Source organism: Panthera onca, chromosome C2 (genome assembly GCF_046562875.1).
Source record: "Panthera onca isolate mPanOnc1 chromosome C2, mPanOnc1 haplotype 2, whole genome shotgun sequence".
Taxonomy (NCBI): Eukaryota; Metazoa; Chordata; class Mammalia; order Carnivora; family Felidae; genus Panthera; species Panthera onca.
This window is the reverse complement of record NC_138347.1, coordinates 133,643,969-133,669,947: the sequence shown is the minus strand read 5'-3', so window position 1 is coordinate 133,669,947 and position 25,979 is coordinate 133,643,969. Positions and strand designations below refer to the sequence as shown.

General features: G+C 45.7%; 1 protein-coding gene across 4 annotated transcripts in view; it reads left to right on the top strand.

Moving 5' to 3' along the window:
- Positions 1-25,979, top strand: part of RFTN1 (raftlin, lipid raft linker 1) — a 213,859-nt gene that overhangs the window by 131,237 nt on the left and 56,643 nt on the right. For all 4 annotated transcript variants that reach the window (XM_078432384.2, XM_078432381.2, XM_078432382.2 and 1 more), the window contains exons 5-6: positions 12,106-12,445; positions 20,713-20,916. In XM_078432384.2, the coding sequence (XP_078288510.1) occupies positions 12,106-12,445; positions 20,713-20,916 (544 nt within the window). The remainder of the gene's footprint in view (positions 1-12,105; positions 12,446-20,712; positions 20,917-25,979) is intronic.

The window sequence follows — 25,979 nt, the reverse complement described above, 5'->3', positions numbered from 1 at the left end:
CTACGACCCAGCAACTGCACTACTAGGCATTTATCCACGGGATACAGATGTGCTGTTTCGAAGGGACACATGCACCCCCATGTTTATAGCAGCACTATCCACAATAGCCAAAATATGGAAAGAGCCTAAATGTCCATCGATGGATGAATGGATAAAGAAGATGTGTTGTATATATACAATGGAGTATTACTCGGCAATCAAAAAGAAATCTTGCCATTTGCAACTACGTGGTTGGAACTGGAGGGTATTATGCTAAGTGAAATGAGTCAGTCAGAGAAAGACAAATATCATATATGACTTCATTATATGAGGACTTTAATAGACAAAACACATGAACATAAGGGAAGGGAAACAAAAATAATATAAAAGGAGGGAGGGGGACAAAGCATAAGAGACTCATAAATATGGAGAACAAACAGAGGGTTACTGGAGGGGGAGTGTGGGAGGAGGGATGGGCTAAATGGGCAAGGGGCATTAAGGAATCTACTCCCGAAATCATCGTTGCACTATATGCTAACTAATTTGGATTAAATTTTTTTTTTAAATTAAAAAAAAAAAAGAGGGTAGGGATAGTGCCTGTTTGACTCGCTATTGTTTCCCAAGCTCCTAGTGCCTAGCACATACTAAGGTATCACATTATGGCATGAATGAATGGGTATTATTAACCCCATTTTATAAATGAGGAAACTGAGGTCCAGATAGATAAGCTGGGTTGACCAGTAACTAAACTAGTGAGTTGCAGAGTTGGGTCTGAAGCTGTATGTCTCAGACTTCTTGTTCAGGGCTCATTCTAAGACCTCCTGGTCATTAAAGGAGAAAACCACAACACCAGCAGGTTTATAGGATAATGGAGCTAAACTCCCAGCAGTGCTTAGTAAAGGTTTCAATTTCTAAAGCTAAACATTAACACATCCGAACTCAGGGCATCTTCAGACTTGAACTTAAATCCGTGCTATTTTTGAACCTTTCTTTTCAGAAAGCTGTACAAGAGTTTAGGTGACAAAAGATGAGAAGCGTTGTGTGTGTATGATAAAATATTCACCGTAAAGACTCATGTGTAACTGTGCAACTCAGAACAGCATTTTTGTGCCTGGTCTTGACATAAGTGCATGCCTCTGTAGGTTGCCTTTCTATTTCATAAATCCCCAAAGACTTTAAAATGTCAGCTGTTGCAGAACGGTGGCCCATGAATTATGGGGGAGGGGTCAGAGTGGGCAGTGGTCTGGTCTAGGGTAAATTTGGGGCGTGTGTGTGTGTGTGTGTGTGAGTGTGAGTGTGGATCTTGGTCTTTTCCCTGTTGTTACATGCCCCTGAAGTCATTGTTGAAAACTGTTTCTATTATTCAGTATTTTTTTTTTATTTTTTAAATATTTATTTATTTTTGAGAGAGACAGTGTGAGCGGGGGAGGGGCAGAGAGAGGGAAACAGAATCCGTAGCAGGCTCCAGGATCTGAGCTGTCAGCACAAAGCCTGATGCGGGGCTTGAACCCACTAACCATGAGATCGTGACCTGAAAAGTTAGACACTTAACCAACTGAACCACCCCAGCACCCCTCTATTATTCAGCATTTTATATGGTTTATTATGCTCATAATAATACTTCTTATGTGATGATGGAAATGTTCTGTATCTTCATTGTCTTATATATACTATAGTCACTAGCCATGAATGGCTATTGAACACTTGAGATGTGGCCTGAGGAACTGAACTTTTAATTTCATTTTGTTTGAATTAACTTAAATTTAAATAGTCACTCTTGGCTTTATTTATTTATTTATTTATTTATTTATTTATTTATTACATTTATTTATTTTTGAGAGACAGAGAGAGACAGAGCACGAGCTGGGGAGTGTCAGAGAGAGAGGGAGACACAGAAAGCAGGCTCCAGCCTCTGAGCTGTCAGCTCAGAGCCCAACATGGGGCTCAAACTCATTAACTGAGAGATCATGACCTGAGCTGAAGTCGGACGCTTAACCGACTGAGCCACCCACGTGCCCCTCTACATTTTTAAAAATTCAGTGAGTTTCTGATTTCCAGCATAAATTAGCTAATGAATTATAGCCATTCCATTAAGTTCATCATAAAGTTAGAAACTGCCTATAACTTGTAGAAGTTAAATCTATCAGTTAAGGATTTACTTTCCCTCATTTCAAAATGTGGTGGGGAAATTTCCTTTACCTGATGACAGTGACCACTGGTAACCTTCTTGCCATACCTCACTCTCTCCCCTGGGACCTTGATTCAATGCCAGATTAAGTCCTAGTGGTGGTGTTTCTGTTTGGGGCACATGCTCTCTCACTGCCTTTTGGGAGCTCTTAGCCATCTCTTCATTTCACACCAAGTCAGATTTAGATTTAAAGACCTTTATCAGCCTGTCCTGTGCTGTTTTATACACCTCACTCCCTTTCCCTGTTTTCCTCCTGAATTCGAATTCTCTGGAGAAACAGACCTAATAGGATTATCTGTCTATTGATTGATCTGTCTGTAGAGAGAGATACTGGGATTGAAATTGATTGAGTTTAAGGGTCTTGGGAACTGACAAGTCCGAAACCTGGAGGGCTGTCCTGCCAACTGGAGGCTCAGGTAAGAGTGATGTTGCAGTCTGGAATCTGAAGGTTGAAAACTGAGGCAGATTTTCTATGCTATTGTCTAAAGGCAGAATTCCTGACAAAAAGTCAGTCTTTGCATTTAAGGCCTTCCACTGATTGAGTGAGGCCCATCCACATTATGGAGGGTAACCTGCTTTAGTTCTAGTCAATTAATTATAGATGTCAGTCAACATGTTTAAAATCTCTCTACAGCAACGTCTAGACTAGTTTGACTAAGCAACTGGTCATCATAGTTTAGCCATTTGACCCATGGCAACTCTTTCACTAGATTCAGACAGAATGGTCTTTGTCTCTCACCCTTCACCCATGCCATCTGGTATGGTCTGTGGGCACTCCAGTTCCTACTGACCTGTCAGCAGAAGCCCATTCTGCTCCTTTCTCCGTGTGACATATAGCTTTCATTTTTACAAAATCCGATCCACGTTCCGCTTCTCTGTAACTGGTTTCACCCTGACCGATCCTTGTTCTCTAAAACACAAACACATGTACTAGATAGAGTGCAGGTATCCCCTGCTTTTCAAGAGTTCATGTTATGCAGCTTCCCTTGTACAAAAACCTACCTTAGTACCCATTTTCACCAAGTGGAAGAAATCCAATGAGGATTTTTGCTTTTATGAAAAAAGGCAAAAAGCAAAAATAGCATTCAGCGTTTGTTTTGCAGCAAGCCATTACAGAGGCAGCACGTACCCCAGGCAGCAACAGTGGCCCCACCAAGCTCCTTCCCTGGGGAACGACGCTCAGCATCTCAGCATCCAGCCTCCATAGCTTTGAACTATGCCTATGAGCATCTGTGCTTTATCTAGATTTATTTTGTGCATCTGTCAGCAAAATGTTTCCTAAGGTATCAGAAAGGCTTAAGAGAGGTTATTTTTTGGATCTGGGAATGCTCAAAATTTTTTCCATAGAAATTAATTATAATTCCTTCTTCACTTTATGCCATTCAGGCTTATAAAAGTTTTTGTAGGAACGCTCTACTTTCACATGGTAGGGCTAAGACCTGCATATACTTGAACTTATCTTTAGCAGCATGGTATTCATTTTGAAAGTAGAGTAACAGATTCTGTGTCTCAGTTTTCTGAGATTATTCCAATGTCATGTTGTTACTTTTCATGAAAGCTATTCTTTAAATAGAAGCTCTAATTTTTTACAATGAGTTGAGATTTTTTATAGAAATAAGTCTTTAAAAAGGAAGGAAAGATCTTTTTCACATCATAATCTCTGATTTTAGATTGGGAAAATAGAGTTAACTATCAAATTTGTGCTTACTCATTACAGAGCAGCTGAATGAAGTCTTGGACCAGTTGAAAATGGTGTTACTTAATTTTTGCTGCCTAACCCAGCAAGGGTTACTCCTTTAAGTATCGGGGGGTGTGGTGGTTCTTAAATGCAGCAGAAATAAGAAGGTGGGTGAAGCTGTGTTTCAGTTTAGACTGGTATCTTGGACACAGGCTGGATGACATGAAGTAGAAAGAGTGGTCTCATTAAAGGAGCATCACGTTGGTTTTAGGATACTGAGTTGAATCCAGACTTTGCCAGTGATTATCCCTGGGTGGTTTGACCAGTCACATAACTGTCTCAGAACCAGTTTCCTTTTCTGTAGAGTATTCTTTTGGGGCCTAAGATCATGCACGTTAAAGTTCTTTGTGGAAGAGTTGTACAATGTTAACAATTATTGTTTTAATAATCACAGTTGTTAGAGAAGTTTTATAGGCACACGTGGTAATTTGCAGGGAATTCTCTAACAAGGTGACCCGGGTGGTCGTGATTTGATCTTCCATATTGACTTGACCCCATGCTCATGAAGACTTGGTATAGCTTGGAGGAACAGTGGTGTCCAGCAGCAGATGATGAGTACCTGAAGTAAGTCCATCTTAGATGTGTGGAGAGTGGGAACGGAAGTTCAGAAACACTGGGAGAGAAATCTGGCAGGATGTGGTGAGCAGATACACAAGGTTAGAGAAAGGCAAGAGCTAAGGAAGATGCCTGTGGCTCCAATTGGAGAGATGAGGGCAGTCGTGGGCCCAGCAGCCATGATCATCGGCCGTGTAGGTTTGAACTCCAGAGGAAAGTCATGGCTGGAGAGTCTGAATTTGGGAATAATTAACACATAACTAGTGGCTAAACCCAAGTGAGTGGAGAAGGTTACTGCAGGGAGTGTAGCGCAAGGAGACCAGGTGGCTGAGGGTGAACCCCGATGAGCAGTAACTAGGGCCTGCCATTAGTATGCTCATGAGATCTGCTCAAGAAAGGCTGTGAATGAACAAATGAATACATGAGTAAATGCGAAACAAACAGGGATCTGTTTGGCAAACACAGTCAAATGACTTTAAGAAGGAAAAAGAGAAAAGAGAGTGCTGTCCTAGAGTTAAGAAGAGTCAAGACCCTCAGGGTCTAGCCAAATATTGATCTTTATAAAATCTAAATGTGGTTCCTCTGGTTAAAAAGGACTACTCCCCCTTTCTGGTAAACAATTTGGCAGCCTGTACCCAGCCTTTGAAAAGTTAATATCCCTTGACTCATTAATTCCTCTTCCAGGAATCCACCTGAAGGAAGGAAGCAGAGCTGCAAAGATTTATGCACAAAGATGTTTCATATGCCTGAGATGCGAACTTCTCTGGAAGGGCTGGGGACAGGGGGAGGGAGGCATTTACCTTTGCCATCTTTTTAGACGTTCTGGTACTCTACAGTACTATGGTGCAGGATATAAAATTTTCATTAATGTTTAAGCTAAAAGATGAGCATTCAAAGAAATCTTGTGCTTTGCCCTCAGACCCCTATTCTCTGCCCTCGGAGTTACTATAGTGTGAAATGTGGGGGATATGCTGGCCTGCAGGGTGCAGTCAGAGCCTTTGTTGGCGTGGTTTTCAGTGACATCCACCATATGGCCCTTGTGATTTCCAGTTCACCCTCATTCCTGGCTTCTCCTGTCGTGATCCAGAAATATTTATAGAAGTCACTTCAATACATCAGGCTGTTGCATACTATCAAGTTTTTGCCCATGATGATTCTTCTTTCTCTTTACCTGCATTACCATTCTCCCTTTATTTCACCTGTCTGGTGAACTCCTATTCATCCTTCAAAGCCTCCTGCAGATTTGGTCCCCAAATAGAGTTTGTCTAGCATAGTATTTTGGAGAAAAAAATTGAATTTGAAAGTGTAAAGTGAGAGGTACACACTCTTGATTCTGTCACACTCCTCACCTCTTCCTACTGACACTATTTCATTTGTTATAGCCCTGACCTGTCAGAAACTTTTCTGCTTCCCCTTAAGGCAGAAATAATCACTGTCATTTCTATACCTTTATATCCATTCCTACATTTAACATGCTCTATGAGAAATTTTTCCAGTATTTACTTTACTGCATAAAAGTAATATGCAGGGGCACCTGGGTGGCTCAGTCAGTTAAGCCTCCAACTTCACCTCACGACATGATCTCGCGGTTCGTGAGTTTGAGCCCCACTTTGGGCTCTATGCTAACAGCTTGGAGTCTGGAGCCTGCTTCAGATTTTGTGTCTCCCTCTCTGCCCCTCCCCCACTCTCTCTCTCTTTCTCGCATGCTCTCTCTCTCAAAAATAAACATTAAAAAAATTTTTAGAGTAATATGCATACTCATCAGATAAATTTTGAAAAATTACACACTTCAGAAATATGACATAGCTGTCATGATACTGTGTCTATAAAATTTAGAATCTTGTTTTATTTTTTATTTTTGTTATTTGAGAGAGAGAGTCTGTGAGTGGAGGAGAGGAACAGAGGAAAAGAGAGAGATAGAGAGAGAGAGAGAGAGAGAGAGAGAGAGAGTCTTAAGCAGGCTCCATGCTCAGTGGCTTAGCTCAGAGCCTGACGCAGGGCTTGATCCCACAACCCTAGGATCATGATCTGAGCCAAAATCAAGAGTCAGAAACTCAACTGACTTGAGCCACCCAGGTACCCCAGAATCTTGATTTTTTAATATAACATTATAAAATAAGCATTTTTGTGCCACATTACTGTAATTGTTTTTCAAAGCTGTTTATAGTAGTTAGCTGAATCTTCTTGAGAGTAAGGATTTCTATTTTTGTTTTTGTTTTTGTTGGGGCAGAGAGAGAGGGAGACACAGAATCCGAAGCAGACACCAGGCTCTGAACCGTCAGCACAGAACCCGACACAAGGCTTGAACTCATGAACCATGAGATTATGACCTGGCCTGAAGTCAGATGCTTAACTGACTAAGCCACCCAGGTGCCCCATTTTGTATCCCCAGCACCTAAGTGCGATGTTGGTCTAGGCCAGTGTTGGGACTTAATACAGTTGAATTCGGGAGCTGAAAAATTAATCAGTCTCCATCTCTACCTTCAAGGAGCTCATTCTGGGAGAGGAGACATACATATTCACTCATTATTTAATGTATTCATTCATTCCACAGATACTTAAAGAGCACCTCCTGTATGTCAGACATCATTCTAGCACCAGGGACAAAGCAGCGCACACAACTCCAGACTTCATGAAATGCGTATTCTAGAATAGTGATTCTCAAACTTTGGGGTGTATTGGAATCACCCGGAAGGCTTTGGGCCCTATCCCCAGGGGCTCTGATTCAGAGTTTCTGAAGTCAGCGAGGCCTTGGAATTTGCATTTCTGACAGGTTCCCTGGTGATGCTGATGCTGTTCTCACTTTGAGAACCCCTGGCGTAGAGGATAAGTTTGAGGTACAGGAGGGCAAAGGAGTATGGTTGTCCAGTTAGTTGGGAGAGAAGGGACATGTCTGATTAATGCAAAGCCTCTCACAATTTCAAGTCCCAGTAAGGAAAGAGAGGATTGGGATAATACCCTGTGTCCAGAGTCTTCACCTCCTTCTTCTGGATGACTGTCAGCAGTCAGCAGGGTCACAGAAGCCTGGGACCGATGAGGAGAGAGGGTAGAGCAATAGTGATGGTCAGGAGTGCCTTCTCTGTGCCTGTCCCTCGGCACACCTGCCGTATGTAACGTCTAACCTTCATAGCAACCGCAAGAGAAGTAGGATCTCCCTCCTTTTGTGGATGAGAAAACTGAGGCATAGAAAGTGATATAACATACTCTGGTTCCAGAGTCGTACATCTGGAGCTCCAAGCCAAGCCTTTCTGCCTCCAAACCCCATGACTCAAGTCGAGACTGGCCTGTGGTTGAGCCCCCGGTGGGACCAGCTTTTAATACTTCAACAGTCATAGCTGTTTTGTGTGTGGTGAGACACCCGCAGCATGGCCTGTGTGCAAGGGGCGGGCGTGTGCAAGGCGGTGCCAACAGTGCACCTGTTCCTGCAGCACGGTTGCAAATGGAGAGGCTCAGACTCGCGGTTCATGAAAGGGAATGCCACCTGGCTGAAACAGAGGTGTGCAGCTTTGAGGGGAGCTGGCTCACTGTCCTTCCTGTAGGAGCAACCCCTGGAAGTTATTAGTGGTGTTTTCCCACATATGAAAATTGTGGCAGTTAGGTTTTCGTTTACTTCTACTATAAATTCAGTGCCCTGAGAATGTGCATAACACGTTCAAAACTTTAAAAAGCCACTTTCCCAACCATTGGGAAGAAGCATAGGCAAATGATTTCTGAAATTATTTCACAAACTTTTAAGACGAGAACAAGCCACCTCACTCCAGTACGGTGGGAATTGGGGAAGTTAGTGCTGAAGTGGCCCTGTCCCCGAGCATGACACATCTCAGCGGGCTGCCATCGGCCACAGCTGCCTTCAGTTATCTGGCTTCTATCACGTTAGTGCCACACGGAAGGACTGTCGAAGATCTGTGCTTTAGCACAATGTCCTCACCTTCTATCAAGGGTTAAGAATATGTAAATGATGTAAGAAAAATGTCTCTTCGTTTTCTATAAAACTAAGGAAGACCCATTTGACTCCATAGCTCTGCAAGAGTCATACGACAAATTTCTCTGTTCCTTACCAGCAAATTATGCTTCTCTCTTATTGACCTGGCATGTTTCCTCATTTCATTTAAGGATTATAAAAATCCATGGCTCTCCCTATGTTGCCAGGAGGCTCAGAGCAAGCCTTCATATGCAGTAGCTTCCCTTAACCTAAGGTTCTTTGGTAATAATGATCTCCCACTCTTTTCTCTTAAAACTTTGGTACCTGTGTCTTCCTTTAGAAGCTTTCCAAAACAGTTTCTAAAAGCAGGCAGCTATCACAGATTAATGGGTCAAAAATGAATTTTCGGAATGGGATGGAGTGACTTTAAGTTTTTTTGTTTAACTTTTGAAGAGTGAATTGATGGCACAAAAACAGACACATAGACCAATGGAATAGAATAGAAAGCCCAGAACTAGACCCACAAACATATGGCCAACTCATCTTTGACAAAGCAGGAAAGAACATCCAACGGAAAAAAGACAGTCTCTTTAACAATTGGTGCTGGGAGAACTGGACAGCAACATGCAGAAGGTTGAAACTAGACCACTTTCTCACACCATTCACAAAAATAAACTCAAAATGGATAAAGGACCTGAATGTGAGACAGGAAACCATCAAAACCTTAGAGGAGAAAGCAGGAAAAGACCTCTCTGACCTCAGCCGTAGCAATCTCTTACTCGACACATCCCCAAAGGCAAGGGAATTAAAAGCAAAAGTGAATTACTGGGACCTTATGAAGATAAAAAGCTTCTGCACAGCAAAGGAAACAACCAACAAAACTAAAAGCAACCAACGGAATGGGAAAAGATATTTGCAAATGACATATCAGACAAAGGGCTAGTATCCAAAATCTATAGAGCTCACCAAACTCCACACCCGAAAAACAAATAACCCAGTGAAGAAATGGGCAGAAAACATGAATAGACACTTCTCTAAAGAAGACATCCGGATGGCAAACAGGCACATGAAAAGATGTTCAACGTCTCTCCTTATCAGGGAAATACAAATCAAAACCACACTCAGATATCACCTCACGCCAGTCAGAGTGGCCAAAATGAACAAATCAGGAGACTATAGATGCTGGAGAGGATGTGGAGAAACAGGAACCCTCTTGCACTGTTGGTGGGAATGCAAATTGGTGCAGCCGCTCTGGAAAGCAGTGTGGAGGTTCCTCAGAAAATTAAAAATAGACCTACCCTATGACCCAGCAATAGCACTGCTAGGAATTTACCCAAGGGATACAGGAGTACTGATGCATAGGGGCACTTGTACCCCAATGTTTATAGCAGCACTCTCAACAATAGCCAAATTATGGAAAGAGCCTAAATGTCCATCAACTGATGAATGGATAAAGAAATTGTGGTTTATATACACAATGGAATACTACGTGGCAATGAGAAAGAATGAAATATGGCCTTTTGTAGCAACGTGGATGGAACTGGAGAGTGTGATGCTAAGTGAAATAAGCCATACAGAGAAAGACAGATACCATATGGTTTCACTCTTATGTGGATCCTGAGAAACGTAACAGAAACCCATGGGGGAGGGGAAGGAAAAAAAAAAAAGAGGTTAGAGTGGGAGAGAGCCAAAGCATAAGAGACTGTTAAAAACTGAGAACAAACTGAGGGTTGATGGGGGGTGGGAGGGAGGGGAGGGTGGGTGATGGGTATTGAGGAGGGCACCTTTTGGGATGAGCACTGGGGGTTGTATGGAAACCAATTTGACAATAAATTTCATGAAAAAAAAAAAAAAGTGAATTGAGCCAGCCACGGGCATATGTGTGGACACATATATGTCCGAGAACACATATGTACTTGATGATGCCTTGAGAGGCATCCACTTGGTCTAGTGATTGAGAATGAACTTGGGTCTGAGTCAGACCTGGCTTTGAACCTCAGCTACTCACTGCTTACTTTATGACTGTAATGTCTCTGGGCCTCAGTATCCTCATCTGAAATGGAGATAATGATACCATGTGGTGTCTTTGAAGGATTAAACAGACGATTTATGTAAAATGCCTAGTACAGTGTCTGGGACTTAGTAGGTCTACAGTAGATGGTAATCCCTACTGTTGTTGTCATTATTTCTAGAAAAAGCTAGACTTTATAGAAAGACTGGATGGTATATTTGTAACTGCTGTAGATTACCTTCTAGAGTGTGCACTGTTGAACTAAAATGACCTTCGGCTTAAAGTTAGGGCGTTTCATCCAAGGAGGGTGGTCACGGCTTACTTCTCCCTTAGAAAGAGTAGCTCCATGCTGGTGTTTCTTACTAATTCTCAAATGACAGTGGATGATCGCTACAGAGGCCTCAAGATTTTCTGAGGTCATCCACTCAGAGGCTGGTGACTAAGACTTACACAACTCTGAGGTCTTCACTTCCTGATTTATCTGTAAAATGACCTGAGCATCCTTGCCCAGGATGTCTCTTAAAGCCGATTTTCCAGTTTGGGTCGGCTCTTGCTTGATTTTATTAGGCTGTTACTTTCAATTTTTCTTTCACATACAACTATTACATTCAGTTGCCCAGGGGTATCTGTCAGGGAGGGTAGAGTTAAAGTGCCTTAGTACTTTGTGTGGTCATTAGCCTCCCCAACCCCCCCCCCCCCCCCCCCCCCCGCCATCTTGCAGGCTCAGGAAGTGAGAAGCAAGTTACCTGTTACCTAGACTGGATGGTGTATCCCGTAGCCTGCAGAGTCACGAGACAGCCGTAGCAACACCTGTGGGCCCAGCATGGCTTTCAGGTGCCTTTGGCTTAGGCGGAGCACCAAGGAACAGGTGTCTGTCCGTCAGATTTCCCTGCTGTGGGGAATGTGCACACCAGCCTCCACGCAGTGATGATTTCCCCCACCTCCGCCCTTCTTTGCCAAAACAATTGTTTAAAAGAGGAAGCTCTTTGGGTCATAAAATGTCATCTGGTAGTTAGTATATGGCTATATAGACATACTGGATTATACAGTAGCCTGACTGGCAGGAAGTAGGCGATTCACCAGAAAAAAAAAAAAAAAAATAACGAAAAAATAAACTCTTACCAAAATGAACTTCCTCTTTCAAACTCTTTGTTTCAACTCATCCTTTGGAACCTTCTTTCAGCCTCTTAGATAAAAAATAACCAGTAGGGACTAATGCAGTATTGCGAAGAGAGGTAACCCCAGCCCTATTTAGCCACGTGCTTCATAATTTTTTTCATGTTTTATTTTTGAGAAAGAAAGAGCACAAGCAGGGCAGAGTCAGAGAGAGAGACACACACACAGAATCTAAAGCAGGCTCCAGGTTCTGAGCTGTCAGCACAGAGCCCAATGTGGGGCTCAAACCCACAAAACTGTAAGATCATGACCTGAGCCGAAGTGGGAGGCTTAACCGACTGAGCCACCCAGGCGCCCCCAATATGCTTCATAATTAAAAAGAGCAAGCCCCATGCTGTCTGTCCCCAGGCGGGCCAGGGTTAGGGTGAGGCCACTGCCTAGAGGGACATGGGACACCTGCCACCTTGAGAGACTTCGTGTTCAAACTGAATCATCCTCAGAATCCTCCGGTGAGACGTTTTGGATGTTGCCCGTGTCCCCCTTTGATAGAATAAAGTTCCCTTCACTCAGTCCCCTTCATTTTGTTTGCCTTACAGATCCAGGAGGCTGCAAGTCAGGGCCTGCAATTTGTCGGCGTCATACCTCAGTACCATTGCCCTGCGAGGTCGGCAGGCAGCAGCCCCCCAGTGGACGCCAGAGATGCGGAAAAGGAGCCGGGCAGGTGTGAGAATAACGAGAACCCGGGCGCTCCCGTGGGGATGGACGGCAGCCGGGAGCCAGGCCAGGGCCCAGGAGGGGAGACGCCCATCGCTGAGCAACCCAGCTTGCCCTCAGGAGAGGGGGACGGAGCAGAATTTTCTCCACACGGGGTGAGCAAGACTCTGGATGGGCCGGAGGGTGACCTGCTGGAAGTGAGTGAGGAGCCACTCTCGGGAAGTAAGTATGTCAGCAACCACTTAAAAGAGAAGCTAACAGCTTTTCAGTAGTCCCCATGGCATTTTAGGAAAAAAGAAATGGAATTAGAGTGTAGAGACAGCAGTCCATCGCACAAGCATTCTTCATCAGCCATTTTTCCGGGCCCTCTGACTGATTGCGTACTGAAGTTGTGACTTCCAGGAGAGCAGAACCACACGGAATTGCCTTCTGGTCGCTCCGACATGTCACGTTCAAAGTAGATTCTAGAACTTAAGGGATTTTCGCCCCATGCTCTTGTGCTACCCTTGAATTGCCCTGCTCTTAGCACAGGAAAAGTGTTAAGATGCTGGGCACCAATGCTGAACGTGTGCTCCCTTTTGGTCCCCTCATTTTGAATATCTGCCTAAAGAAAGAAATCAAGAAAACCAGTTAAGGACAAATTGTGCAGGAAACTGGTGATTCAACTCACTAGGTACTGTAAACAGCCCGATTTCAGGCAGGGCGTATAGTTGACAAATCAGCAGTGTGGAGAGAACACTGCCAAAGAGAGGCCACCAATATGTGAATCCTCCTAATCACATTGTAACGGCCATTAGAGCAGGCATTTTAGGTTGGCAAATTCAAAGAACAACACTTATTAATAGCAGCCAACGTTTCTTAATTGTGGTGATGTGTGTGATGTGGGTGAGCTGTAGTATCATTGCCCATTTTACAGCTGAGTAAACTGAAATTTAGAGAGTAAATCTTCTCCCAGGCTAGGAAATTGGCAGATCTGGTCTGTGAACTTATCTTGTTATACCTCTCTACTCTAATAGACTAATAAGATTTACTGAGGCCCTCACTTCATGGTGAGTGAAGTTTCTCTCCCTTTCCCTGTAATTCCCTTTCCTTTTCTTTCTCCAAGAAATCTAGCATCCAGCCATTTCCCAAGAGCCAGGCACCTGTCTGAGCTGCGTGGCCTCTTCCAGCCTTCAGAAGGTGCACTGGTAACAAGACTTCCAGGAGACCCCCAGGCTTTAGGGGGCCTTCTGGGTCATCTTCCTAGTTCATGTTATTATTCATTTACTGATTCTTGAAATTAGCCTCTTCTTAATGATGAGGAACAGTTTATGCGCTGAGAATCTAGAAGAAGGTGGAACAGTTTCTTTTGTTATATTAGGTCAGTACTTCCTGGAAAGAAAATTGCAGGGTGGGTCGTCATTCTGGACTTAACTTGCAACGTTGATTTAGAGCGAGAGATTGGCACTGCCTCCATTCTGGGATATATTATGGCTGTTGTTTAATATTATGGCTGGATCCTTCTTAAATATGTTCTAAAGTAGGGCTTTTCAGCTATGGAACTTTTCACACTGTTTGAGGTAGACTTCTCCCTCCAGAGTAGCCGAGAGCACATTTAGACCCTGTGTGTGCCTCCTGATGAATGTCCAGGTGTTATTCCAGAAACTTCCCATCTTCCCATTGCTGTTAGGCTGCATGTGTTGTTCTGAATCCCCAGAAGGAAGACCGACCTCCTTGGAGGAGCATGCGAGGGTGAGAGTTCAGGGCAGGCACAGCCAGCACCCCCCGAAGAAGGGGCCAGGAGTCATGGAGACAGGCAGCACTGTGGTTAAGAAACCAGACCCCACTCACATTCCATTTGCCACCTTCTACCTAGGCAGTCTTGGACAAGATACCCTCCTGTGCCTCAGTTTCTTACCCTGGAAAATAGAGATGGAACAATAGGTTCATGTTGAAAGGTTAGATGTACATTTTTAAAAACGTTTTATTTATTTTGAGAGAGAGAAGCAGAGGAGAGGCAGAGAGAGAGATAATACCAAGCAGACTCCACACTGTCAGCACAGAGCCTGACCTGCGGCTCCATCTGACGAACCGTGAGATCATGACCTGAGCTGAGATCAAGAGTTGCACGCTTAACTGACTGAGCCACCCAGGCACCCCGAGATGTACATCTGAAGCACTCAGCACTGCGTGACTCTTAAGTGTGAGCTGTTATTATTGGCACACAGGCTCAGTAGCCCTGACCACTGGCCTCCACCTTTGCATGGAGCCCTGGCTTTGAGAAAGGAGGCATTCAATACTGAAATTCCCCTCAGGACTTTTCTGAGATTTCCTGCTCTAGAATCCACCTTTCTCCAAGACTCCTTCCAGACTTCCTGCCCTCTTTGGTTGACTCCAGGGAGAATTAAACTGGGGAGACTTGTCCTAGGACCATTTCCCCCACGTGCCTCCTGCTGGCCTATGGCTGTTTGTCTCCCTCACCCAAAGAGCCCCCTCCATTGCTGAACCCATAAAGACCCCTCAGCACCCAAGGTGTCCTGGCCTGTGCCTCATTTCTTCAAGTCCCTTCTCTTTACTAGCAAACCAGATCCTGCTAAAGAATAATGGGTTAGTATGTGTCTGGAAGTGGTCAGGCCAACAGTGGAGGGGAATTTCAGCCATGGGGGAGGGGCGTGTTACAGTACCCCACTTTAATCTCACTCAGTGGGCAGCTGGCTGGCTGTTGTTTACACACAAAGCTGGGCTCTTATCTCTCTGCTCATGAGGCCATGGGTCTCTCTGAAACTTAGGCAGCTTATTGTTATCCTTTGTTCTTCGTCGTGTGGAACAAATGAGCCTTTGGATTTTTTTCATCAGTTAATGAACACGCAGGGGTTATTGGCCACATATATGGCCTTGCTGGGGATGGACAGTCATGATGGTGGTAACTCTCTGGGTGAACTGTTCTAAGTTCCGATGAGCCATCTTGATGGTGCCTCACAACAACAGTTTTATGATGGCAGATGCTATTATTAGCCCATTTCACAGATGAGGAAAGTCACCTTCCATGCTCTCAAGTAGTGACATTTTATCTCCTAGCTTGAGCATTCAGCCTCCCGAAGGCGGGACATGTAGGGACCCTGCCCACATTGGTCATGGCCTTCACCTGACCCAAGCCTCTCTCCTAAATCTTTTTCCTGAGAAGTCTTACCAGTTCCTTGCACCGTCACCCTTCCTCCCAAATCCCCCCAGCTTCCCCTCCCTGCTGCTTGCTTGCTCAGCTTTCAGCTTGCCTTTCTCGCAGGGCCCCCTAAGGAGGGTGAAGTGTTTTTACTCCTCTTTCTGCCAGGTGGGCTTAAATAGGCAATCACAGCAAGACAATTAAAAAAAATCCAGAGGGAGTCACCCTCTTTCCCCCTCCTTCTCCTCGTTTAATTTATTTCCTTTATAGGAGGCCTAGGGGAGCCGGGTCTAGGCTGCGACTGCTCATATGGGGCTTGCCAGTGAATTCACCATCCAGACACGGGGCAGGCTGCCCCTCCCCCTCCCCGTGGACTCTTGAACGGCCTCTCTGATCCAGAGGTTATGCTCCCCTTCACCCATACAGGTCTCTCTGGGGACCCATCATGTGGTTCTCTTCCTGATCATTGACTTTTATTTCCTGGTCGGGGAGAATTTCCCTGATGGTTTGGTGTCGTTGCTGTGCAGAGACAGCCTGAGCTGGTGCAGGGACAGCCCCATGCCTCACTCCTGGACGCTGCCCTTCCCACTCCTGCCCCTGCCTTATGGTGAACACAGAGCACCCCAGTAGCTCTGCTCCGAATGGCCCCTCGTGATGCATTTCTGCAGATGGGGAGCATGGACGGACAGGCCAGGTGGGGAAGGCCGGTGCTGGGAAAGGTTAGGAAGGTATACCCAGACATCCACCTGTCCCTTGTCTCCTGGCTTCCAATATTCCTTTCTGTCCTTCCCTGGGCGTCTCTGTTGCCAGGAAAGTTCACACAAATTCAAATTGTTCTGCCACTGAATAATACTGAAACATCTTCCAAGCGCTGCCCTTCCTATCCTGTGCCTCGTCACTTAAAATGCTCAGAAATGCCAGCCAGAAACCCAAGCTAGTGACCTCAACTGTACTTCTTGGCCGAGGGGGTTTTATTCAGAAGTCCTCCTTGGCAGCCAGCTCCTTGTGTGGGGAGAGAGAGGAGGTGTCCTCCTGAGTCTGGCCTTTCTGATGTGTGGCCCCGCCTTCCCGCGCCCCCAGAATGGCGCTACCCTGTGGCTCTCCTCCTCCCAAATCTGCCACCTGCCGCCATCTTTTGGCCTTTCCCTCAGTCCATTAACAAACAGCTATTGAGCTCCCACCCGTGGTCCACAGCTCCTGCTTTCTGTGTACTGATGAAATTAGCCTCTTGTTAGATTTGGAAACAGCCCAGGGCTGGGGGTTTGAAAGACTCTTGGCTTTGCCACTTTCCAGCTTGTGATGTTTGGGGGATCCACTTAAGGCTTCTGGGCTTAGAACTGAGGCAGCCCTTCGTGTGGGGGTTGGGAGAGTCCCATCAGATGGTGGAGGTGAAAGTGCCCGTAGCTGCTGCTGTCCTGACCAGGGGATTCCCGTGGAAGGCTGTATATGCCTGGTTTCCCCACTTTGCCTCCACAAACAAGCCCCGCCCGGGCCCAGAGGTGTCCTGCTGCTAGTACCCGAGCCTGACGGAAGTCTGAAGCAGTTTCTCTCAGATTCAAGAATCCAAACGGGACTGAGGCCCTTCTGGCTTCTCATCCCGTCACGGGGCCCACAGCCCTGCTTCCCAGTGCAAACCTTCCATCTTAACCCGCTGCCTGTCACCTCAGCAGAACTTAGCCCCGACTCAGCGCAGCTACCGGGTCAAGTCTGACTCCCACATGTTTCTGCCCCAGCCAACTCACCAGTCTCCTCCTCCTCCCAGTGTAGCCCTGGGAGTCACGCTTTACGCCAGATGCTGCACACTCCCTTCCCTCCAGGCTGGAGGTCTCTTGGAACATCAGGACCCAACCAGCCTGCCTGCTACCTGCCAGTCACAGACTCTCTGGAGCCTGTCTCTCTGCAGACAGACCACAGACTTCCATCCTGTACCTGAATCCCAACTGCCTGGCCTGGGCCTCAGAACTGGGCATCTATTTCCTTCTTCCCTGCTCCTGAGGAGCTTAGCAAGGCCTTCGTGGGTCTGGCTATCAGGCTGGCAGCACCCAGTAAGCCCAGCGCCCCCTTCTCCTCCCCTAGCTTACTGCACTTTCTGGCTTAGGTCAATCCAGCAACATACCTGCATCCCCTATCATATTACAGGGACTTTTCTGGACAGAGGGGATCCAAATGGCACAAGGCAAAGCCCCCCGTGTCAGGGAGAAAGAGAAAGACCAGAAGATTAAAAAATACAAGCGAGACAGTCTTGATTCTCCTTGGGTGCTCTGTCAGTCCAATTCTTCGGCTGTTCTCAGAACATTCTCAGAAACAATGCCTTCCCCCTCCTTTGGGACTTTCTGTCCATGTCTGGAAAAATCTTCCAGCTGGGGTCATGGCAGAGTCACAGAGCAGCTGAAAAAATTTAAACAAACTTGGGACTTCTTTTTGGAACTCTCGGTGCTTGCTCATGTGATGATGTGTGTTGGAGAATCAGAATATTAAAACATCAAAAGGCATCATTTGGGGACAGTTTCTCTTGGCCGGTTTCCATGTAAGTAATGAGAAAGAGGAGCATGGCCAAGGATACAGCAGGACAGGGGAGTTAACTAAAGGGTTACACATCTGAAATCAGGTTTCTCCCAATATTTCACCACTACTAATCTTTTGGAGGCTCTTGATTCCAGCAGCGTTTCCTTCCTGAAAAATTTATTTCTGTCTCTGGCTTCGGCCCTTCTCCCTGGGGAGGATCCTGATGTGAGAGCTGGGGCTCTGTCAGCACCGTACTGTCTACCTCGTCCGTCCGGCAGTCTGTCTTCCCTTCACCTCAAGCCCAGCACCCTCCCTTCCCCTTTTGGCCTTCCCCTTTTTCTGTTTCTTTACGCATTTGGGAAAGTTGTGTTTCTGTCTTACCATGCAAGTGGGGAATTCTTCTGGTTGATCAAGTGTTGTCATGTATTTTTGGACTTCGGCCACTGTCAAATTCTCTACTCACCTCTTCCATATAGAGGTTGTGGTTTCTTTTTCTTTTTGATCTATATATATTCATGCTTGACTATAGCAGATTATGGTGACTGGTGCTCTGGTCCACCTTGGGTCACCTGAGGACAGCTTTCTTAGCCTCTGCCTGGAGGCGTTGTCTGGAATGGGAACAGGCCCCGGCAGGCCACTGCCCCAGGGAATTCATACCTCAGGAGTAGCCTCAATCCCTGAAGAGAAATGCCCAGGCTTCCTTGCCCCGTGGCAAGGCAATCGGAGGTATGTTCTGTGCAGTTAAGTGAGCCCCAATGGCCGTAGCAGTAACCTGCTCGGTAATGCACCCTTCCCTGGCTTTCCTCTCTTCCCTATTTCCTACCCCTACTCCCTCTCTGGGAGGGATTTCCAGGGATCACTTCGCAAATAAACTGCTGGCACTCAAAAACTTACAGGGTCTGCTTTGGAAGAAATCCAGGTGAAGTCAGGGATTCACGAAAGCATTGCTTATCCTCTTGTCCTCAGTAGGTGTGGCTTTTATTTGGACACCTAGCACCTTGGACTGGAAAATGCCTGATCGTGTAGTTCACATCCTGTCCCCGCCAGCTCCAGTCCAATGCTTGATTTCCCTCCATGGCAAACCTTTCTTTGCATGACTCCATTCCTCAAGTGTGTATTTCAAAGTCATGAAATAGTCTGATTGCCACCTCTGTACACCAAGCCCTAATTTCTTGTGGGAAAGCATTTACTGGCGGGAGTCAGGCAAATGGACTGAGAAAGGTAACTTGGGGTGGAAATAATAAATAGGCCAGATTTGGTTGTTTAAAATCCAGGTGGCCATCTTTGAAGATGGGCACCTTTCTTTCTTTCTTTCTTTCTTTCTTTCTTTTTCTTTCTTTCTTTCTTTCTTTCTTTCTTTCTCTTTCTTTCTCTTTCTTTCTTTCTTTCTTTCTTTCTTTTTTTCTTTCTTTCTTTCTATTTGGTTCTACCCGATGGATAGAAATGGCCCCCCTGGTAGCTTAACTCTTGTTGATGACAAAGTGTCGTGGCCTGGCACTGCTCCCCAGAGATCCCTGCTGGTGTTTGCTCAGATGGAGCTGTAAAAGACTTCCTTTGCCCGGAATACAGTACCTGTGTGGGATAATTTTAGATGTTGTGTGGATGGACATATTTGGTGTTAATGTGCCTCATCATTCCCTTCTGTTTATAGCAAGTGGTAGTTGTTTCCCTTATGGTCATGAAACAAAGTTTCCTTTTTAAATTCATTTATTTAAATAAAGGAAAGCAATTCTGTTTAAAAGAAGAATAATTCAGCAAGTGTTTGGACACTGCAAAATTGTGAAGTACTGAAGTAGGGGATACACGGTCCCGGAACGTGGGTCTAGGCCAGGTCTCTCCTGAGGGGAGCATGAGCATACTTTGTCCTTGTTGCTAATGTCAGCCATTGTTTACGACCTTTAAAATATTTCTCTGAAAGAAGGGTGGGGATTTTCTTATTATTCCAATAGATATTTTTGGAAACCAAAGCCTATTCCTGACTAGCCTGTGTTAGCAAAGCTTTTTAAGCTGGGTAAACTCTGATTGCTTGACTAAATGAGTAACACAAAAAAAGACCTTCAGGACTTAGATTGAAATTCCAGGTATTTGCTCCTCGAGGCTGATACTGTTCACTCATGGCCCAGCAGCGCGTACAGCTGGCGCGGGTCAGCTTCTGGGTGCTAGTGAGTATTGATTTTTGAAGAACTGAGCTATAAATGAAGGAAAGGGAAAGCTCAGAGCCCCACTCCCAGTGCCACCTACCTACCACTCCAGGCAGGAACCCTCATTTACAGGAACATATTTATTTTTACATATCAGTGGTGTATTTTCGATGTACTTGATTAAGTATTATGGGTTCGGCCCCAGGAAACACCCCTGCAGTTTATAAATAGTGAGTTCAAGGGTATACAAGGTTCCTGGAATTAGAGTAGTATTTTTATTTTTATGTGCCTCTGTATATTCACCTTTTTTTTTTTTATAAAAAAGACCAGCTCTTACCCAAATACGTCCACTTTTTTCTTCCAAAACACCTTTGTATGAATTTCTAGAAATGTCTACCATGTCCTTACAAACACCTGACTATACAAATTGATCCCAGATAACAGCTATTCATTACACGCCAGATTCAAAACCCATGTGCCACCTGCCTGCCATTGGAAGCTCAACCTTTGACGTCCATGTCACTTTCAAGGCTCCCTAACTTACTACCTGAAATCAGGTTTTATTTGGCAATAGTGCCACCCAACAGAAAGTTTACCTTTGATATCATTTCTTCAGGCTCCTAAGAGATTCACTACACTCGATGAGGCAAGTTTTTATCACTCTTTGACCTCTTCTCTCCCACCTTCTTTACAAATCCCAACAGAAATGGAGATCCTCGCCCTTTTCAACAAGCCGAAGAGCCATCAGAAGTGCCGGCAATACTATCCGGTCACTATTCCTCTCCGGGTCTCCAAGAATGGCCAGACGGTGAGCGGTTTGGATGCCAACTGGTTGGAGCACATGAGTGACCACTTCCGGAAAGGAGGCATGCTGGTGAATGCAGTCTTCTACCTTGGCATGGTCAATGGTATGGAAGTTACAAACCTTGGGCAGCCCTCATGAACTCTGCTTCTCTTTTCATCTTAGACCATCTTTAGAGCCTGCCCCATTCAGAAAGCCCCGCAGCTGATGAACATGCTGCGTTTGATTTCTCATTAACACCTTGAGGAATTTTCCACAAAAACCACCACCTGTGCTCCCTAAACCTCTCTAGGAGTCAGTCGGCCAGGTATCTTCTAGCACGACAGAGAAAACAAAGGGATTCTGTTTTTGATGGTGGCCTCAATCTATGTTGCTTTTAAAGACTTTTAAAAAGATTATTCCCCGTTCGTTAATTACCCCCTGGGATCCTGCCGCTCCAAAAGTGCAAATTGTTTGTAGACACTATTACCGTTTGAAGTAGCAGTAGCAGCACCTTGGAATTAACCACTGAGAAATGAATTGAACTGCCTAGTTTCTGTAAGCTCTGTAGAGATACACACTGTTTCTGGGTCTCACGGCACCGGTACCCCCTCCCCAGTAAGGCGTTGTCTCTGAGGGAGATAACATGGGGTACAGCACTGCTGATGGCTGCCCTTCTAAGGCAGAAGGTCTGCTGCCCTCTAAGGCAGAGGTCTGGGGAAACTCGTCAAGCGGAGAAAGGGTTTGGGGTTAACACGACGGCAGGTTGAGTGACTAGGGTGCGTCAAAGCCGGGAGGCGGTTTGGGGAGTGGGGCTAACATGCCAGCACGTAAAGATCCTGAAGGCTGCCAGTCAGCAGGATTTCTAAGTGCAACACAACACCAAATTTGTTGATCCCAGCAAAACCTGGCAGGGGGCTTTGACACCGCCGTCTTGGCTGTTGAGCAGTTCTGTCTCCAAGAATTAGCAGAGTCAGGAACGGAGTTTGGATTCAATCCTTGTAATGCCAGCAAACATCTTTAGAACTGGAGACATCAGTATTAGTTCTGAATGTACATACTTTAAATCATCTGGAAGTCATAGAACTTTGTACAGAACAGCCGGGTCTTAATTTGGATGTGAGTCCCTTGTTCCTGTCTAAATATCAATATCTAATGCTAATGTGTTAATACAGTAGCAGCAGGCATTGTATAGTGTAAGGGGTCGCAACCATTCGTAGAATGGATGAATGACCTAAGAAAGGTGGTTGGCTCATTAAGAATACATGTCCCACAGCACCATCCAGCAGAACTTTCTGTGATGATGGGAATGTTCTCTATCCATGCTGTCCAGTATGGTAGACACGACTCACACCTGGCTATTGACCACTTGAAATGTGGCTAGGATGACTGAGGACCTGAATTTAAAAATTTATTTGATTTTTATTAATTTAAATTTAAATCACTATATATGCTTAGGGGCTAGTAGTGTATTATGCAGTTCTAGAGTATACATTTCATGAATACAACCAATGAAGAGTCCATTTAGTTCTCTGGCGGCAAGGTTGGAAACCTCCCTCTACCTGAGGAGGCCCTGCATACTTGCAGAGGTCCCGGAAACCAGAGAACATCACGGTCTGTTTTGAGATTCACCATAAAACACGAGTTGCATCTACTTGGGGCAGATGTTTACAGCCCTGATTGATTCATTGGTATTAGAGGAGTCCAGAGAGGAGCCCTTCGCTTCCTGCTTCCTGTAAGGACACCCCATCACCCATCTTGGGTTGTGGCAGCCACACTTTTTATCTTCTCTTAGGGTCTCTGTGGCCATACATCCTTAACCCTGGGAAACCTATAGTTAGTTACACTAACATGTTTTTTTTTTTTCATGTTTATTTATTTTTGAGAGCGAGCAAGTCGGGGAGGGGCAGAGAGAGAGGGGGACAGAGGATCCAAAGCAGGCTCTATGCTGACAGCAGACAGCCCAATGTTGGGGCTCGAACTCACAAACTGTGAGATCATGAGCTGAGCTGAAATCAACAGTCAGACGATTACCCGACTGAGCCACCCAGGTGCCCCAGTTATACTAACATCTTAAAAATGTTCAGGAAAGCACTGAAGGTAACAGCTACACAGGCGGCCCCACTTTAGAGAATTAGGGTATCAAAAGGGAAGTTTTCTCTGGTCCTACTGCCCAGCATGTCTGGGGCAAGCTGAGCCTCAAGAGAGGACACCTTGAAAGCTCACAATGCCATGTGAACTTTTGGGCCATTATGGCTTTGGCAATCAAGATAATTTCCTATTCCTTCTTCCTACACCATTCTCTGACCTTGAGTCCAAAAGCACAGAGAATTCATACAGTTTTTCTTCAGATTTGACTTGAGTGTTGGAAATGCTGTTATATCCTCCCTTGGCTTTAGCTGCAGTAAATCCTGCCCTCCTGCCTTGAAGACAGAACATGAAATTTCCCCTGGCAAGTGCAACTGTGGAAGCCGAGCCCCAAGCCTATGACATGTCTACGGCTCGGCCACAGCTGCACATCTCAGTCTCGGGGATGGCTGCAAAATTTCTCAGTACAAAATTTATTTAAACCCACTCAAACTTCAAACGCAATTTTGCCCTGTCTGGTTCGATGTGGGGGGAATGTGACTTGGGAGTAATGCTCAGTGGCCAGGGTGTTTCTGCTCTGGAAAAGCCCAAGGTTTCCGTTGGGCAGGGATGAAATATACATATGCTCTTTTCCCAGAATTAAAAAAAAAAAAAGGCAAGCTAATCATAATTATAAAAAGGAACCTGTTTCTAATAAGATAATTAGTGTCCTTACAAGTAAACCTGGCAGAGCTAGAAGCACATCTTTAAGCTGTTTGCCACCTGGAAAAACACCAGTCCTGCTTCTTAAATGGATATTTATACTCTGAAATATTTTCCACAGAGTCATAAAACTCGTGAGAACTTTGTCCCATAAACAGGGTGATGTTTTAGCTTGAATCGTTCAGTTAAGACTCCAGCTCCTGTTTTCAAGCCTTTACCCCTCGGGGACATGGAAAGACTTTAACGGTCCTCAAGTTTGGGCTTCTGCTGAGTCTCCAGAGCTCCTCCTCTGGAACCTTTTATTAAGCCTTAGAAGGACCAGGTGTCTTCAGCTGGGGTGGCTGTGCCCTTGGGCCCTGGCAAGCAGCGGCACAGATAAAAGAGAAGCATAATGATGCTGATGGTCTCGTGGCAGTTACTATGGGTTGGTGCTGGTCTGAGCAGTTCAAACACAGCAACTCATCTAATCCCCACAAGTCAGTAAGGTAGATACCATCGTTATCCCTGTGATACGGCTGTGGAAACTGAGGCACAGAGTGGTTAAGTCATTGCCAAGGTTGCCAGCTAGTAAGTGGCAAGAAAGCAGTAGGAAGAAAGAAGGGTCAGGCTAGGGAAAATGGATGTGAGGAGGGGGTAAAAGAGGTGGCCGTGTTGGCAAGAGGTTTAGGCTCCCAGTGAGGCCTTGGGTGATCCTTGAGAAGGGAGGGGAGCTTCAGAGTCACCCTTAGGAAAGTAGCAGGGTCTGGACTGCCAGCCACCTGTGTGGCTGCGTCCAGGGGTGGGTCAGACAGCAGAGCAGACAGGCACACAGAAACGCCACCCGATGAGGCAAAAGCTAGAGTCTGTGTTGTCAGCAGATGGGAGAGGCCTGGAGGGGAATCCTTCTGCCGTTGGTGAGGAGTTGGGTAGGTACAGGAGTCCAAGGTAAGGGCAAGGTGGAGCTGGGTGCCCAGCCTCTTAAAGACCCAGCAGGAGCCTGATTTCTCACCAAGGGCCTCCAGGCCTGCAGAGTACCTGCTGCTATCACTGGCCATCGATGCTACGGCTGCCACCATCAACTCTCCTTGCCTGCCCTGGTCTTCCCTGTGTCCCCTGGCTGGCCTTGTCGTTTGTTCCGCCCTTGCCCTATCCTTGTTCCCACCTCCCTTTTCCCTCCCTTGGCCCTGTGCTGGCTCTCCTTCTTCTGCTCCCCTGGCCCTCCCCTCACCCTCTCCTAGCCCCACAATCCTTACACCCCTGGCAGTATCGTCTTTATCTATCCCACATTCAAATGTTTTCAGTTGGGGGTGCCTGGGTGGCTCGTTCGGTTAAGCGTCTGACTCTTGATTTTGGCTCATGGTTTGTGAGCTCGAGCCCCACGTTGGGCTCTGCACTGACAGCATGGAGCCTCCTTGGGATCCTCTTTCTCCTTCTCTCTCTGCCCCTCCCCTGCGCTCGCTGTCTCTCTCTCTCTCTCTCTCTCAAAAGAAATTTTAAAAAAACGAAACATGTTTTCATTTGTTTCAAAAATGTCCTTGGCAGCAAGTGGTCTGATGGTCTGAACCAGAATCCAGTCCAGCATTATGCACTGCATATGGTGACCATATCCTCACTTCTCAAGTTTTACCTAAAAGAGTCCTTTTTTATAAGCCTCGCTGTTTGAAATAAACCCAGCCTCGTACACTGCTGAATGTCCTGCATTATTTGTCTGTGGTCGGTGCCTTGTGATGTCATTTACCTAATTTCTCTAGCCTCTGTATCCTGTACACTGGAATTTAGTTCTAAGGCCTTGATAAATTAAGCAGTGCGACCACAGTACATTCTAGAAGCTGTTGGGTTTTAAAGTTCCATCTCATCAGGAGACACATTATACTTACATGTTCCTCCATTCCTATCCTTTTGATAGATTGTCTTCCTTGAGACTGTCCCTGATACCCCAGCCACATGTAAATCCAAATAACATTCAGTATTTATATCATCATTTTTGATGCCCAGCATAACCTAAATTACTTTATATTTGCAAAATACACAAGTTCAAAGTGTACCTGTTTCAAGTAGAATACACATAGAGCTACATTCACGTGAAGACTACAAACCCTCGGGCAGATTCTGCATCTGTACTTCTTAGCACCCCAGTGTTTGTACACCGTGTGCTGTATACAGAAGGTGACTAATGAAGGTTTCTGGACGACGCTCGGTAGTGCCGATGGCAATGAGGGGAAAAGCCGGTATTCGGGCGTGTATCACAGGAACCCGGGGAATTGAAGAGCTAGGTGTAGGCGGAATGGAAAGGAAGAGAGATGAGGCAATCCCAGGTGCTTCCAGCAGCCACTGCCTGGGAATGTTTGGCCTACTGATTACAGATATGGCCTCTGTTTCAGAGGAGCCACTTACTAATGTGGGGGTAGAGTTCCCTTATGC